Source organism: Doryrhamphus excisus, linkage group LG8 (genome assembly GCF_037039965.1).
Source record: "Doryrhamphus excisus strain RoL-2023G ecotype Guam linkage group LG8, RoL_Dexc_Guam_v1.1, whole genome shotgun sequence".
In the NCBI taxonomy this organism is placed as follows: domain Eukaryota; kingdom Metazoa; phylum Chordata; class Actinopteri; order Syngnathiformes; family Syngnathidae; genus Doryrhamphus; species Doryrhamphus excisus.
The window spans coordinates 15,848,966-15,866,890 of record NC_136364.1 but is presented as its reverse complement, the minus strand read 5'-3'; the positions used below and the strand labels follow the sequence as shown (position 1 = coordinate 15,866,890).

At 41.1% G+C, this 17,925-nt stretch overlaps 1 protein-coding gene across 3 annotated transcripts in view; it reads right to left on the bottom strand.

Annotated features, from left to right (window-relative positions):
• Positions 1-17,925, bottom strand: part of sh2b2 (SH2B adaptor protein 2) — a 26,442-nt gene extending 8,517 nt beyond the window's left edge. For 2 of the 3 annotated variants that reach the window (XM_058079911.2, XM_058079912.2), the window contains exons 1-2: positions 9,593-10,225; positions 4,230-5,190 (exon numbers count right to left, since the gene is read on the bottom strand). In XM_058079911.2, the coding sequence (XP_057935894.2) occupies positions 4,230-5,190; positions 9,593-9,705 (1,074 nt within the window). In that variant the 5' untranslated portion in view covers positions 9,706-10,225. Of the gene's footprint in view, positions 1-4,229; positions 5,191-9,592; positions 10,226-17,674 lie in introns of those variants that run through there. The other variant, XM_058079913.2, reaches the window with a different exon arrangement.

Genomic DNA, 17,925 nt, shown 5'->3' with positions numbered 1-17,925 from the left:
GTTGTGTTTGTTTTTCCTGATATTATGACTTCAAAAAAAATAGCATCTAATATGATGTCATTTATCCTAATATTACATTATTCTCATATTACTTTTTCTCATTAGATTACAACTTTTTCTTATTAATATTTGGATTTTACTCCAATAAAATTACAGTAACATTGTAACTATTAAAAAAAAGTACAACCTTAGCTGTTGTTTTGTTTGATTTTCCTGATATTATGCCTAATAAAATAGCATATTTTGTCTTTAACATTTTAATAATTAGCGACTAATATGATGTAATTTATCCTAATATTACATTATTCTCATAATATTATTTTTTCTCATTAGATTACAACTTTTTCCTATTAATATTTGGATTTTACTCCCATAAAATTACAGTAACATTGTAACTATTAAAAAAAAGTACAACGTTAGCTGTTGTTGTGTTTGTTTTTCTGATATTATGACTTCGAAAAAAAATAGCATCTTTTGTCTTTAACATTTTAACAATTAGCCACTAATATGATGTCATTTATCCTAATATGACATTATTCTCATAATATTATTTTTTCTCATTAGATTACAACTTTTTCTTATTAATATTTGGATTTTACTCCAATAAAATTACAGTAACATTGTAACTATTAAAAAAAAAAGTACAACCTTAGCTGTTGTTTTGTTTGATTTTCCTGATATTATGGCTTAAAAATTTTTACATATTTTGTCTTTAATATTTTAACAATTAGCGACTAATATGATGTCATTTATCTTAATATTACATTATTCTCATAATATTTTTTTTCTCATTAGATTACAACTTTTTCTTATTAATATTTGGATTTTACTCCCATAAAATTACAGTAACATTGTAACTATTAAAAAAAAGTACAACCTTAGCTGTTGTTGTATTTGATTTTCCTGATATTATGGCTTTAAAAATTAGCATATTTTGTCTTTAACATTTTAACAATTAGCCACTAATATGATGTCATTTCTCCTAATAATATTACATTATTCTCATAATAATACTTTTTCTCATATATATACTTTTTTTTTTTAACTTGCTTCCATCTATCCATCCGTTTTCTATGCCGCTTATCCTCACTAGGGTCGTGGGTATGCTGGAGCCTATCCCAGCTGTCTTCAGACAAGAGGCTAACCACTTGTCCACCATGCGGCCCTTTACCTTTCTTGTTAGATTTTTGGAATATGGCTCACAAATGGCCCCCGGGCCGCACTTCGGACATCCATGCACTAAATATTCACACTTTGTGATGCCTCCTATTTCGGCAATAACGGCTCTGTGTTGACACATTATCAGTGTATAGTACTATAGCCAAGTACTCCAAGTTTATGTCCCATGAGAAGATATAATAAAATATTGGAATATATTGGTGCTGGAATATAACTGGGTATACTTATATTTGTCAGATATTGTAAATATAGTCATTGTAAAGTTTCTGTGTAGGTCAGAGAGTTGCCATTTCCCCTTATAAAGCACAGAGTGGGTGGACACCAGTGGGCATCTGCTGTGTCATCATGCAGCAGACCGATGGAGCCAGGAAGGAGACTGTAGTGGTCAGTTTAATCATCCAACCCTGCTGACTCAGCACTGTTATGATTTGGAAGAACGGGATAGCAGTGAGAAGTTCTGCTCTAAAAGACCTCTAATTCTTCAATGTGCTTTTCCAAACACAAATAGAACACAAGTGTGAAACTGCCAAGGAACAATTAGTAGAGTTCATGTTCCTCTGTGACTCACAGAGCTATTTTGGTTCCTCTAACAACACCCTGGACACTTGCCCAAGATGAGGAACTGATTGATTTAGAAACTCTGCAATGTGCTCTCCGAGGTCAATGGGACAACTTCCCCACATCCACCTTCAGACCTCAAACACACTCCTCGGGGTCCTTCCCACGCTCTAATCCGACTCCTATATAACTCCACCTGTGCTTCCACACACCCCCCCACACATTCCCACCTGCCACCTTCAAAGGCCCATTTATACACACTCAGCTGTACAGCCACTAGCAACATATGTGTGTGTGTGTGTGTGTGTGTGTGTGTGTGCGTGGGAAAAGACAAAACAAGATGGTGGACTTCAAGAATATTGAACAATCAATTAATCTTTATGGCTAATCATTAGTGAGTGGCAAGTTCAAAAAGAAGGTTTAGGGACATTTTAATCAATTTCAAAATATACAAAAGCCATCAAAGTGGCGGGATAAATGTTTAAATTAGAACACATTTTTATTTACCTTTTCTGTGCATTATAACAAGAGAAAACGAGTTAATATAAGCTAGCTAACAACGCACGTCATTGGGATGCACATATGTTGGCAAAACATGCTTGGTCATGCATTACCGAAATCGCTTTCCTAGGTGCACTGATTTAGCCCAGGAGCTTACGCTACTTCCGTCAACAACAGCAGCATGAAAAAAAGACGGCCGCGTCTTCCAGCACAAGACTTCCGCGGTAAAAAACAAACGAGCATCATGTTGAGTCTTGATCGCGAAATTGAGAACTCTTCGCTCGCAGCTCATCTGCAGACGGAACAGACGAAAAGTTCTCAATTTCGCAATAAAGACTCAACATGATGCTTGTTTGTTTTTTAGCGCGGAAGTCTTGTGCTGGAAGACGCGGACGTCTTTTTTTTCATGCTGCTGTTGTTGACGGAAGTAGCGTAAGCTCCTGGGTTAAATCAGTGCGCTTAGGAAATAGGTTTTGGTAATGCATGACCAAGCATGGATAGCCGACGAATGTATGTCCCAATGATGTGCGTTGTTAGCTAGCTTATATTAACTTGTTTTCTCTCGTTATAATGCACAGAAAAGGTAAATAAATATGTGTTCTAATTAAAACGAAAACGTTGTTTCTCCACGAGATGAATATAGTTTTTCATGTTAGCTGCTACAATAAAAATATCGCTATTTATATACAAGTCAATTATGTAAATGGGACACTGCTGCCCTTTTCTTTCAGTTTTTTCTTGGTCCCAATAAGCTAGCTAGCTCATACTAACTTGTTTTCTCTCGTTAGAATGCACCGAAAAGGGAAATAAATATGTGTTCATGATGGGCAAAATACCCCCAAAAAGCGGTGTTTTCCTTTAAGTCTTCGATAACTGCCGGGTGTGTCCACAAAAACAAATCACAGCCAGGGTCTCAAATTAGCATTGGGTCAAAAAACTGTCACAGCTGCGGCTGTAGGCAACCTATACATGCTTTTTTTATATTTTTTTTGAAAACACAAGATGGCAGGAGCTACATTTGAGGTACCATGAGGTTTATCTACCTCTGCATGCACTTTAAAATGTTGGTTGCGCTAATAAGCTAGCTAATACTAACTTGTTTTCTCTCGTTAGAATGCACCGAAAAGGGAAATACATATGTGTCCATGTTTCTCAAAGATTGTGAATAATGGGCAAAATTCCCCCAAAAAGCACAGTTTTCCTTTAAGTCATCAATAACTGCCGGGTGTGTCTACAAAAAAAAATAACAGCCAGGGTCTCAAATTAGCATTGGGTCAAAAATCTGTCACAGCTGCGGCTGTAGGCAACCTACCCGTGCTTTTTTGTTTGTTTGTTTTGAAAACACAAGATGGCAGAAGCTTCATTTGAGGTACCATGAGGTTTATCTACCTCTGCATGCGCTTTAAAATGTTGGTTGCGCTAATAAGCTAGCAAATACTAGCTAATTCATTGGTGTCCAATATTTTATATTAGAATATATTGGAATATTTTATATTGCCATGTTTTTTACTCAATATTATTATGTTATTATTATAACATAATATTATTATATTATGTATAGCCTGCACGGGGGTCTAGTGGTTAGCGCGCAGACTTCACAGCTAGGAGACCAGGGCTCAATTCCACCCTCGGCCATCTCTGTGTGGATTTTGCATGTTCTCCCCGTGCATGCGTGGGTTTTCTCCGGGTACTCCGGTTTCCTCCCACATTCCAAAAACATGCTAGGTTAATTGGCGACTCCAAATTGTCCATAGGTATGAATGTGAGTGTGAATGGTTGTTTGTCTATATGTGCCCTGTGATTGGCTGGCCACCAGTCGTCTCGCCCGAAGACAGCTGGGATAGGCTCCAGCTGAATGAATGAATTATTATGTATAACCCGTTTTTGCTGCTACCTACAGAATAAATTATAATTTTGCTCTCCTATTTGATAATAATAATCTCCTAAATGATAATAAAATGTGATTGGGCAATGATTTTATGACTGTATACCTTGGGTGGCACGTAGAACTCCAGCAAGAACCGCTCAGCTCCTTCATCCCTCTTGGTCTTCCTCAACAGCAGACGGCACTTCTGCCACTGTGCAGCACCCATGCAGTTGGTGTCATCAGCCACCATGTACCTCAGTGCTCCTTCCCTCTGGATCTCCAGCATCTCGGCCTTGTGGCCCTGTGAGCCTCTGGGTAGTCTCAGCTTTTGGGACCACCTCTCCCCTGCCGCCGCCGTCGCCGCCGCCTCTCCTCCGCCGCCGCCTCCGGCACTTCCGTTTGGTTTTCTAGCAGAAGAGGGACCATCCGGTTCTGGGGAAGCACGACGATGCCACATCTCCTTCACTCCATCAACCACGCAAAGGCTCATGTTTCTTAAGGAGAAGCCTTTCTTGAAGCGAGCTTTGGGATGGCTCACAGACACATCCTCGGAACTTCGGGATTGACCCAAAGCGGACACCTTGTGCGTCGGTTGAGTTCCCTGGACGCGGGGAGTGGCGCTGCCTCCACCTTCTATCCCGCCCCCTCCGCTGTCCATGCTGTCCAGGGATTCGCTGGAAGCCCCAGCGTCCTTGCGTCTCTGGTAGAGGTCGTGACTGTAGGACAAGGGGCAGCCCTGTATCCCCAGGAAAGGAACGATGCTGTACTTGGGCGCAACGTTCGGTCCGTCCTCCCCCGCTAACGATGCTTGGTTCTCCCGGGCTTGCGTCAGAGCAGCCGAGAAGCACTCGAGGAAATGCTGGGCAAAGTGTTGCGAGAAGCTGGCATCAGCACCGGGTGAGTCGTAGCATGGATTTTCCGTCAGGAAGCGTTGGAATTTGTGGGCGAAGTCAGCGGCCGAGGCTCGAGCGTGGAGTTCGCAGAACTCTCGCCAGTCAGGTAGCGGGCACGAGGAGGAGAGCTCCGGGCTACCAGGCACCACCGCTCCGTTCATCACTGGGCCATGCCAACCCACCGAGGACAGGCTGGAGAGGAAGGTAAGAACACAATGTTGATGTCATCGGTTTTTATAATAATAACTCCATAAATTCCAGTTTAGAGTAGTCAGTGTACAGGGCTGCATAGGCATGGAATGTTGTTCCCTTTTATGCACCTGGGTTTATCTTTCTAGAGCTACCTTTCGGAACCACGCCCGAATGGAAAATGAAATAACTTCATCAAAACTGAAGAAAGAGATGCTGTTTTTGGCTTTTTACTGGTCTCTTGTTGAAAAATGTTGAAGTACAGATTCTCATTTAAAAAAAAAACCAACAACCCAAACCCAAAACAAGTAAAAACTGCTTGTGATGGTATAGTACTGTATTTTCTGGACTATAAATCGCTCCAGAGTATAAGTCGCACAAGGCCAAAAATGCATCATTAGGTAGAAAAAAAACATACATAAGTCACACTGGAGTATAAGTCGCAATTTTTCTGGTAATTTTTTTACTAACTACTTGACCAAAACAGATTTTACATCATCTTATGGTAATGGTAATGGTTTAATTTCATTTGAACATGCATCAGATTACAATTGAATGCATCACATAATCAGTTCACAGTTCCATATGTCCAAAAGGAGTAGGAAGAAGCAAAGCTTATTAAATCCTACCCCTCCATCTGGTACTTTTACAATCACCTTTTACACATAATAACTCCGTACATTCCAGTTTAGAGTAGTCAGTGTACAGAAAATGAGTCAACACACAGTCATGGGTCATGATGCGGGGCTGCATAGGTATGGAATGTTGTTCCCTTTTATGCACCAGGGTTCATCTTTCAAGAGCTACTTTTCGTAACGAATGGAAAATGAAATAAGTTCATCAAAACTGAAGAAAGAGACGCCGTTTTTGGCCTTTAGTGAGATACTGTTAAAACCGTTCTGGAGTCAACGCAGCATTGATCTTCACCATTCATGTACTGGTCTCTTGTTGAACAATGTACAGAAAATAAACAAACAACCCAAACCGAAAACAAGTAAAAACTGCTTGTGATGGTATAGTACTGTATTTTCTGGACTATAAATAGTCTATAATAGAGTATAAGTCGCACAAGGCCAAAAATGCATAATTAGGTAGAAAAAAAAACCATACATAAGTCACACTGGAGTATAAGTCGCAATTTTTCGGGTAATTTTTTTACTAACTACTTGACCAAAACAGATTTTACATCATCTTATGGTAATGGTAATGGTTTAATTTCATTTGAACATGCATCAGATTACAATTGAATGCATCACATAATCAGTTCACAGTTCCACATGTCCAAAAGGAGTAGGAAGAAGCAAAGCTTATTAAATCCTACCCCTCCATCTGGTACTTTTACAATCAGTAACTGTTACATTTGTTCACTTCCTGCTTTCCTAATATAGTTTGTTTTTTTAATTTAATTTTAATTTTATTTTTGTCACGTACCAAAGTACGAGGTGATATGACCATACAATGACATAACCGGTACCATAGTAACTGTCAATATAGTGATATATATAGCACATCTTGCAAGGCAAGTTCTAACAATAAAAAAAATAGAGAACAATAAGATATGCTAACACAATCGTTATTCAGCTACACGAAAAATTAATATGAACACAAAAGGTGTCCAGTGTTTATGTAACATAAACAGTTTTTTATATATATATCAGTATCGGTATGGGGAATTCAGAGTATATTGACAATATCGGACATCCATAATAGTAACTAAAAGATGTTCGGTTTCAACTATCATTCTTATACACGTGTCAGTAGTAAATCACACTTCAACAAATGTCCGATTTCATATAAAGGCAAAATTCACCCTTCCCTGCATGGCATTCCTTCCATAATGTATTTCCTGTTATTGTACCGCTATTGCGGTTTAATAACACCAAAATCCAGGGTTCAAAGAAGAGGAAACAGGGATCAAAAAAAGGAAATCGCCCGTGTCTGGCACGGCTGTGAGCTTCCCCAGCTCAAGTTTTCTGACAAGCAATGAGATTATCGGGAACGATCTGCTCGTGTGTTGTGTATCAAAGCACTTGGAGGCAGACGGTGGCCATCTATCTCACTCACTGTTGTTTTTTTTGCCAAGTCATGAGCACGTTTGCAGAGCCTAGCCTCTCCCCTCATCCTGGCATTCCCGCTCCACGCGTATGACACTGCAGTGCATCCATAGATGACCACAATAAAATATCCGTAAAGGAACTTACTGACAACGAAAGACTCCCCGGAAGGGGAACATGTGCTAGGACACACATGATGATTTCATTATTTGTTTCTGTGAAGCGTGAGCTTAAAAGGATATGAAGGAGGAAGTGGGCAGGCTGGGCGACACACACACACACACACACACAGGATGACAAAAATTCCACACGTGGTGGAGGCTTTTTAATGACGGAGCTCGCTCAGAGTTCACTCAACACAATGGTTTGTCCTCTAAAAGCATCCATAGTTAAACCCTATGGTCGAATACTAAGTGAGCCAATATAAATATTCATTCATTCATTCGTTCATTTTCTATCCTCATGGGTGCTGGAGCCTATCCCAGCTGTCTTCACTTTGGACTGGTGGCCAGCCAATCACAGGGCACATATAGACAAACAACCATTCACACTCACATTCATACCTATGGACAATTTGGAGTCGCTAATTAACCTAGCATGTTTTTGAAATGTCGGAGGAAACCGGAGTACCCGGAGAAAACCCACGCATGCACGGGGAGAACATGCAAACTCCACACAGAAATGGCTGAGAGTGGAATTGAACTCGGGTCTCCTAGCTGTGAGGCCTGTGCGCCAACCACTCAATCACCGTGCATCCCTGCACATATTTATTCATTCATTTTCTACCGCTTATCCTCACAAGGGTCGCGGGGAAGCTAACTTGCCGGATAACAAACCCCTATGAATTCTGGAATCATGTGACTAGTTACCTTCAAGAAAGTTACATTTTCTTTCCATTCATTCATTCATTTTCTACCGCTTTTCCTCACAAGGGTGAGTTGCTGGAGCCTATCCCAGCTGTCTTCGGGCGAGAGGCGGGGTACACCCTGGACTGGTGGCCAGCCAATCACAGGACACATATAGACAAACAACCATTCACACTCACATTCAAACCTATGGACAATTTGGAGTCGTTAATTAACCTAGCATGTTTTTGGAATGTGGGCGGAAACCCACCCTCGGGCCATCTCTGTGTGGAGTTTGCATGTTCTCCCCGTGCATGCGTGGGTTTTCTCCCACATTCCAAAAAACATGCTAGGTTAATTGGCGACTCCAAATTGTCCATAGGTATGAATGTGAGTGTGAATGGTTGTTTGTCTATATGTGCCCTGTAATTGGCTGGCCACCAGTCCAGGGTGTACCCCGCCTCTCGCCCGAAGACAGCTGGGATAGGCTCCAGCAACCCCTGCGACCCTTGTGAGGAAAAGCGGTAGAAAATGAATGAATGAATGGAAAGAAAATGTAACTTTCTTGAAGGTAACTCGTCAAATGATTCCAGGATTCATAGGGTTTGTTATCCGGCAAGTTAGCTTCCCCGCGACCCTCGTGAGGATAAGTGGTAGAAAATGAATGAATAAATATGTGCAGGGCTGCACGGTGGTCTAGTGGTTGGCGCACAGGCCTCACAGCTGGCAGACCCGAGTTCAATTCCACTCTCAGCCATTTCTGTGTGGAGTTTGCATGTTCTCCTTGTGCATGCGTGGGTTTTCTCCGGGTACTCCGGTTTCCTTCCACATTCCAAAAACATGCTAGGTTAATTGGCGACTTCCAAATTGTCCATAGGTATGAATGTGAGTGTGAATGGTTGTTTGTCTATATGTGCCCTGTGATTGGCTGGGCACCAGTCCAGGGTGTACCCCGCCTCTCGCCCGAAGACAGCTGGGATAGGCTCCAGCACCCCCGCGACCCTTGTGAGGAAAAGCGGTAGAAAATGAATGAATGAATGAAAGACATAGATGTATTCAAACCTTTCCAACAATGAAAACAATCTCCACACCTGACCCAAGAGGTTCTTATCTACGGTCTGAATGTCTTATTGTGTATTAATTTAGCACGTTACTTACTTATCAGTCTCTCATAAAAGAGGCTTGACATGGAAGCGGTGATAAACGAATCAATCCACTTTAAGCTGCTATCTGTGTTCATGCATCCATCACATCATCCATCCTTTCAGTGTGTGTGCGTGTGTGTGTGTGTGTGTGTGTGTGTGTGTAAGCACGTGTAGCTGGCAGCTATGAGGCAGTCGATAGTCATTCAGCTATTTAAAAACCAACGCTGGGGCAACTTTCCACTCATTCAGCAAAACAACAAACACGTACGCCGAGATTCGCTTCTCAAATTAGGATGTGCTTCTCTTAAGTGTAATGACCACACACATACACACACACATTTCCACAAATACACACACTCACCGAGTCAGCATGAAACTCAAACCGTGGGACCGGACTGGAGGAAGTGGACGGCACGGGGAGGCTGTCTTTTTCCTCAACCTCAGCAGACTTATGACTGACAGCAAGAGGAGCATCCATGAATGAAAGAAGGACAGTGGAGTATGGTGGAGGACGGCGGGGAAGGAAGGGTTGCATGTTTTGGCTGCAGCTGCTAAAACAATCAAGTGTGGAGGTGGGAACAGAGGAGGACCAAAGGGGGAGCGGGGCTCGCAGCCACTGGAGCCTTCCTGGCCTCCTTCCACTATCTCATCTCCTATCTTCTGTTAAGATCTAGCACTACTGCGCCTCCTGCACCTCCTCCGCCTTCCCGCAGTGCTAAGCTATCCGTCAGTGATCAGGGAGCAGAGGAAAAAAAAAAAAGAAACAATGCTGTATAAACTGCAGCCTCACATTGCACAATTCCTCCTCTTCTTGTATCTCCGGCAGCCCTCCAGGAAGGACATATGCTTGATGAACATTGTGTTATTGTGGATTATCACAGAGAACAACAGAGGAGCTTCATGCATGGATACGCAGTTTTACACTCATCACAATAACGGCACTATACAGTAATGCAGTGCTAATCAAACACTGGGGGTGATGGTATTAGTGCAGACCTGTACGCAGTTTTATACTAAGCTACAAAGGCTTTAACCCCCCCGAGGTCGACATTAATTCCTGTGTAACTCAGTTTCTGCCTTGTTTTCCAATTTCCGATCAACATTTGCAATAAAAACTATAATTACCAGCTATATTAACAACCTTCTTTCTTTAATTACCGTTGTTTGCTGACGACCAAAGCACACGCTCAACCCTGGGCTATAAAAGCAGGGGCCTTTTGTGACCCGTGCCTTGTTTTTGTTATTGGTATGGTAATAATAATAATACATTTTATTTGTATAGTGCTTTTCAGAGTACTCAAAGACGCTTTACAGTGAAGAAAATAAAGTAATGGTATTATTTCATTTGAACGTGCATCAGATTACAATTGAATGCATCCCATAATCAGTTCACAGTTCCACATGTCCAAAAGGAGTAGGAAGAAGCAAAGCTTATTAAATCCTACCCCTCCATCTGGTACTTTTACAATCAGTAACTGTTACATTTGTTCACTTCCTGCTTTCCTGATATAATTTAATATTTTGTATTTTTGTATTAAATTATTAAAATTATTAAATTTAATTATATTTTATTATATCAAATATGTATTATTTTTTATTAATTAATTAATTTATTTTTTTTATTATTTAATTCTTTTAAATGTTTTTATTTTTTGTCACGTACCAAAGTACGAGGTGATATGACCATCCAATGACATAATGGGTACCATAGTAAGTGTCAATATAGTGATATATATAGCACATCATGACTGGTTCAAGACTCTTCATCCTTGTATTTAGCAAACATCAACTGCTTGTATTGTTTCTTGAATTGGCTCATCGTTGTGCATTGTTTGAGTTCCTTACTCAATCCATTCCATAGTTTGATTCCACATACTGAAATGCTATGGCTTTTTAACGTAGTCCTAGCATATAAGTGTTTCAAATGTAGTTCTTCCCTGAGATCATATTTCTCCTCTCTTGTAGAGTTGAGTAAAAAAAAAAAAAAGTAGTTGACATTAAAATATAACATCCATACATTCATTCAGAGCTAAAAACAAGGCTAAAAGCGAGGCACAGCAGTCAGGTATAAAAAGTTAGACATTAAAAACAGATTTAAACAGGTCGGTTTTGAGTTGTTTTTTTTGAAGGTGGGAAGGTCGGTGGCAAAGAATTCCGGAGAGTGGGGGGCAGCGATGGAAAAGGCTCTGGTAGAAATACATTTTTTCCCAAAAGAAAAACAGGAAGATGGGGAAAAATAGAGCAAAAAAAAAAAAAAAACACATAACTGAAATGTTGATAATCATAACAGAAAGATATACAGTATCAAAGTGTCCAGTGGGGAAATAGGGGAGGAGTCATAAAATGTCTTCTGTTAACAAGTCATACAGTGGTTTGTACACATAAATACATATTACCAGCTTGTCAATAGTATTTCAAATACATCAAAAATTATGGCGGAATTATAACTGAGAACCTGGAGTATAGTGGAATATATATAATATAATAATAATAATATAATAATAATACAAGCTACATACATACGGTATGGTATAGAGTCGGCATGCTTGGAACTTATGTACTATACACAGTACAATATGACAAAGAAAACATCGAATTATAATAATAATATATAATATATAATAATTAAATATACGTTACGAATCGCCTCCAAGGCAGGCAAACGTGTACAAATACTGTAGTATGTTGGAGTACTTTTATTCTGTTATACACTTGTTAACTTATATTCACACTACAGATTATTCACTTATTTGTATGATATTCAATATACTGTATATTTCCCCTCCGTAAAAAAAATAAACAGATGATGTTTATTATGGGATGTCTGTCGAGTGCAGTGCAGTTTCACATGTTTTGCATCCAAAAGAAAAATCCCACACTGCCAGCAGCGTGCCCGCAGTGATTGGCAAATGAGCATGATTGGTCATGTCGTGTGCTCACCCCAGGGAATTTTTGAATTTTCGGCCATGTTTTGTAAGATTAGCCTGCACCCCACACACACACACACACACACACACACACACACACAGAGCTAGCAGCACACTGAGTACAGGACATGGAGGCACGCACGCATGCACCATCACTATGAATTCATTAATGATGGTGTCTTATATAAGATGTAAATAAGACCAGGGTTGCATGTGGAGTGAGGACACTTCAGGACATCATAAAAACAGCTGCCTGAATGCTAACTGAACGCTAATGCTAACTGAGTCATACTCAGTTAGAATTGTTGGACAAGAAGCAGAAGTAGGGGTCACCTGTAATAACCCCCGTTGGTGACCTCCCTTTAGTCTTCGAGTCGGGCTCTGACCTTTGACCTGACTGCCGATAACCTCATAATGCCATGGGAACTTTTGACAGCACGGGACCACGGGGAGGAAAAAAAGTCTCCCATAATGTTGGTCCACGTCGGCCATGTTGTTTGTTTACAAACTGAAGCTGAATGTCCCCACCATGCATGGCATGCCTGTCTTTCCTTCTTCTGCCCCCCCCCCCCGCCATCATTGCACAAATCTCAAATTAGCATGTCCTCCATCGCAGGCAGCAATGTCCATATGGCAGCCAGCGATAAAAGGACGCTGCAGCGTGTGGGAGACACACATTCCAACGCTGACTTCCATTTCCTGTCGCTCTGACACCCACCAGGTCTAACTAATTTTACAGATGACCACAGACATCCCCCCCCCCACCCTGACCCCCAAATACAGTACAGGCATGAAACCCAGGGACTCGGGGGCTTCACCTGCATCAAATCACAACTGTACGCAAAATTCGCCCTCACAAAAGCGAAGGGAAAAGCTAAGAAAAGTACGACTTTTTTTCATCCCAAAACAAAGCAGGTGCTTTTTTCAAAGGAATATTATTGTCAGCACTAATATTATGATAATATAGTATAATAATATGTCATAACAATGCAAGCTTTCACTCTGTAAATTGCCATTTATGACATGTATTTTCTCACCTCCAATTCGTACCGTCTATAAAACATTTGCAGCATTTCCTGTTGGCTTTTCAACTGTATTAAAAAGCAGCATTTCTTTTGCTATTTATTAATCTCCACACCATTTTTGTCTGTGCACTTAAAGCAATTCACAGAGAGGAAAAGGTTCCTGCCTGTTTGGAGGCGAAAGACAAGGAAAACCGGAACCAGACCTAAGGGAATCTGGATCAGTAGCAAAGCTACATTGCCTAGAACAGGGGTCGGCAACCTTTACTATGAAAAGAGCCATTTTACCCAATGCCCACTGAAGAAAAATAGCCTGGAGCCGCAAAACATATAGTATGTTTAAAACAACATTGGAGGGAATTTGGGGGTATCAAAGTAGTTCAGATAAGAAAAGACGAGTTGGAGTACTCTTGCTAGTTTTGGAGATAAACTTACATACTAAATGTATGTGTAAACTACTGTAAACGTAAAAACAAGTTCCCATGCCGCTGTTTTTAAATTATCTCGAATTTATTTTTTAGATTTGTAGGTAAGTATTACTTGTTTTCCTTCATGTACTGAACTGGATAGCAGTCAGAACTCACTCAGGATGCATTCATGGTCTCAGACAAAGTTGGATTTTTTAAAACTCATTACAAAAGACGTGCATTTTCCCCACTCGGGTGTTAAAAATATTCAAGCATCGCAAAGGGAGCCACAATAAAGAGGCTGAAGAGCCACATGCGGCTCTGGAGCCGCAGGTTGCTGACCCCTGGCCTAGAAGGAGAACTGTAGCCAATACAAATCACATATGAGAGATCCAAAGTTAGCGTCTTTTCATGATGGAGCAAGCAGCGCATGGCTAAAGCTAACTTTAGCTAACTAAAGCTAACTAGGCAAAATTGTGATTAATTTATTAACTCATTATTGCAAGATTATATTTTGATCTCATGATACGAGATACATAGCTAGAAACGCAAGTGAGTAGCATCATGGTTTGGGGCTGCACGAGTGCTGCCTGCACTGCGGTTAATCGAGGGGAAACCTGAATTTTAACATGTACTGTATTGTTGTTAGAATAAAATGTAAATACAATTATTATAGCGCTAGTTAATGTTAGAATAAAATGTAAAGTCAATCATTATAGTGTTAAGTTATCACCCTTATATCCGTTTGCTTAGACCAGGGGTGGGCAAAGTTTTTGACTCGCGGGCCGCAATGATTTAAAAAAATTGATGGGGGGGCCAGACTATATATAAATTTAAATAAATTAAAAACAATTATTTATAAATTTTTAAATACATTTATTTACAAATGTATAAATAAATTGATTGTAATTATTATTCATTCATTTTCTACCGCTTTTCCTTGCAGAGGTGTTGGAGCCTATCCCAGCTGTCTTTGGGCGAGAGGCAGGGTACACCCTGGACTGGTGGCCAGCCAATCACAGGGCACATATAGACAAACAACCATTCACACTCACATTCATACCTATGGACAATTTGGAGTCGCCAATTAACCTAGCATGTTTTTGGAATGTGGGAGGCAACCCGGAGAAAACCCACGCATGCACGCGGAGAACATGCAAACTCCACACAGAGATGGCCGAGGGTGGAATTGAACCCCGGTCTCCTAGCTGTGAGGTCTGCGCAATAACCACTCGACCGCCGTGCAGCCATTATTATTATCATTATTATTATTATGTGCTTGTGTCCCTTTTTTCAGGAGCACTTTGTAAACAACAGACCACATCAAATAACGAAATTTAGAACAGGCGGGCCGTATTCAAACACTTAGCGGGCCGGATGTGGCCCCCGGGCCGTAGTTTGCCCACCCCTGGCTTAGACAATAGACAATAGTCTTGAGTGTTTTGAAGCAGCATTCCCAGACCCTGACCAGCTACTCCCAACACCACTAATCTTGCAGGTGCCTGGGAATGCCAGCAGCGACCTTGAAGAAGTTTCATCATGCAAAATGTGCCGAGATAAGAACACATGCACAAAAAGTAATTATCACTCACATAACAAAATAAAATTAACACTGTACATGTATATTATATCACTCACATAGCAATGTAAGATTAATGCTGTGACCCTGAATTTGTGGTGTACATCATGATTAAGGGAAAACAGAACATGACAAGAACATTCCTCAGCAGACAGTTTTATCATACCCTCTGGAGGCATAACTGCACAGGTCAGAAGTAGATGTGACCTCAAAGAATATGTGTGTGTGTGTGTGTGTGTCCAGAGGATCACATGCCAAGGATGAGATACCCACACCTTATGGATAACATATTGTACAAAGAACCGGTTTCAACTTGTTTAGTTAAACCCCCCTCCCCTTAGAATGTGAAACCTCATTGTAACTAGGGCGTTCCTAACTAATAAAATGCGAGGAAAGAGGTGACTGTCTCAGAGTTGGTAGGAGGATTGTAACTGTGCAGTCTCCATCATCTCTCCTCGCAAGTAAAAAGAAACTCATCTCTCTGTGTCTTCTTTTGTACAGGCAGTGTTTTTTTACAAGTGTTGGGGTTTAAACCTGACAATTGTGAAGCCGAAACTGTAGTTTTCCAACATGATGATGAGCCCAAACTCCGATCGTGTCAATCAAAGCCGGACATTGATATTTTAATTTTACATTAGCACTCAGGAGTAGGGGTGTAAGAAAATATCGTTTCGGCAATATATCGCAATACTTCGCTCCACGATACTGCATCGATATTAAAAAGTATGATACCGGTATTTTTAGGCATTCATCATAGACTGTATATGGTATTTATTCAAGTGCAGACTCAGGAAGTATTTGGGAAACACGACAAATCTGTGAGACACCATGAGGACCTGCCGCTAGCACGCAATGCGAAGGTCCTTTTGTATACTATAAAAGTAGTACTGTGATATTGCAGGTATTTTGTTTTTCTAATTGATATCACTATTTTGTTAAATAATGGTTATTTCAAGCATCCTATAAGGACTTTTTACTGATGTTAGTTACTTTGTTCCACAAAAATACTGTTCTGATGGTGGATAAGTCAGGGACTGTATACTCTAAGCTAATAGAATGTGAACATTTGAGCAGGATCTTGAGACATAATTTAATTTATTTGTGTTTTATGTTTTTTTTTTGTAAATTTAAAGCTGGATGTTCAAGCTTTATTTATCCAAATGCTACACTTTAAGTTTTTACAGAGGAAAGTTTGTGATACAGCATAACATACTGTTCTAATGGAATAAAAATGTGTTTAGTAAATGCATATTGCTGGTGTAATTCAGTTTTTTCCAGGAAATAATCTTTAACTACAAGAAAAACAAAAAAAATATATCGCCTTGATAACAGTATCGTGATACGTATCGTATCGCCTGATTCTTGCCAATACATACCCCTACTCAGGAGACCCAAATATGTGAAAAGTCAGTCATGCTCAGCTAACATGTACCCAGCGAGGAAGCTAACTTGCCGGATAACAAACCCTACGAATCCTGGAATCATGTGACTAGTTACCTTCAAGAAAGTTACATTTTCTTTCCATCCATTCATTCATTTTCTACCGCTTTTCTTCACAAGAGTTGCTGGAGCCTATCCCAGCTGTCTTCAGGCAAGAGGCGAGGTACACCCTGGACTGGTGGCCAGCCAATCACAGGGCACATATAGACAAACAACCATTCACACTCACATTCATACCTATGGACAATTTGGAGTCGCCAATTAACCTAGCATGTTTTTGGAATGTGGGAGGAAACCGGAGTACACATGCATGCAAACTCCACACAGAGATAGCCAAGGGTGGAATTGAACCCTGGTCTCCTCGCTGTGAGGTCTGTGCACTAACCACTCAACCACCGTGCAGCCCATTTTCTTTCCATTGAGCGTTTTCTAAAGAGGATGGTCAAAAAGAAAACACATCAGCAAGATAGCGTACTGCAGTTTTACTAGTATGTACTGCGTGTATACCTAGTAATGATTATTATTATTAAAGAGACTGTGGTGTGACAAGCAGAGAGAAAGTCAATAGCAGGCTGAAAGCAAGGCCTTCCAGTGTGGTGGCGTTGCAGGCCTGCTCTGTGCCAACAGTGGACTTCATGAATGGAGCCTGCTGCTGAATGGCTGACACATCCAGCCTGTGCAGCAGAAGATGAATGGGAGCCACAGTGTGTGTGCGCGCTTTTGGAGTACCCCCCACCCCCCCTCAACTGGAACACCACCACACGTCCACCCACAGGAGGACTTTTAACCTCCCATAAAGGCTACTAAACGGATTACTAGCCAAGACACCCCCCACACACCCACCCACCCCCCTTCTTGATCGTTTTCAGTGCGACCCCCCACCTCCCTTCTTCACAATCCAAGAATGGGTTCATCATCTTCTCTAAAACTGACAACACACAACGCTAAGGAGTCTTTCACGCCATAGCAAACTTCCTGTTTATCATGCCCATCCTCATCCTCCACACATCACGAAGCATCAACCACGGAGGATGCTGGCTGACACATGAGAGACCAACAGAGGCTCACCTCAGTGCGGGGCTGCTGTCATGATGACGCTTGCTTGTGGTCGACACGATCCTGCTTCGATTCTCCTATTCGGATTCGAACATTCTCGTCCCTTCCGTCCGTTGTCTGTCCTTTCCTCCGGATATGCCTTCTTCTTCTTCTTCTTCTTCTTCTTCACGGCCCGAGTCTGCCAGTGTCCTCCATCCCTGAGGGAGACGCACTGAGCGGCTTGCTGCACCTCCCTTGCTGCTTCCCTCCCTCAGCTGCCTGCC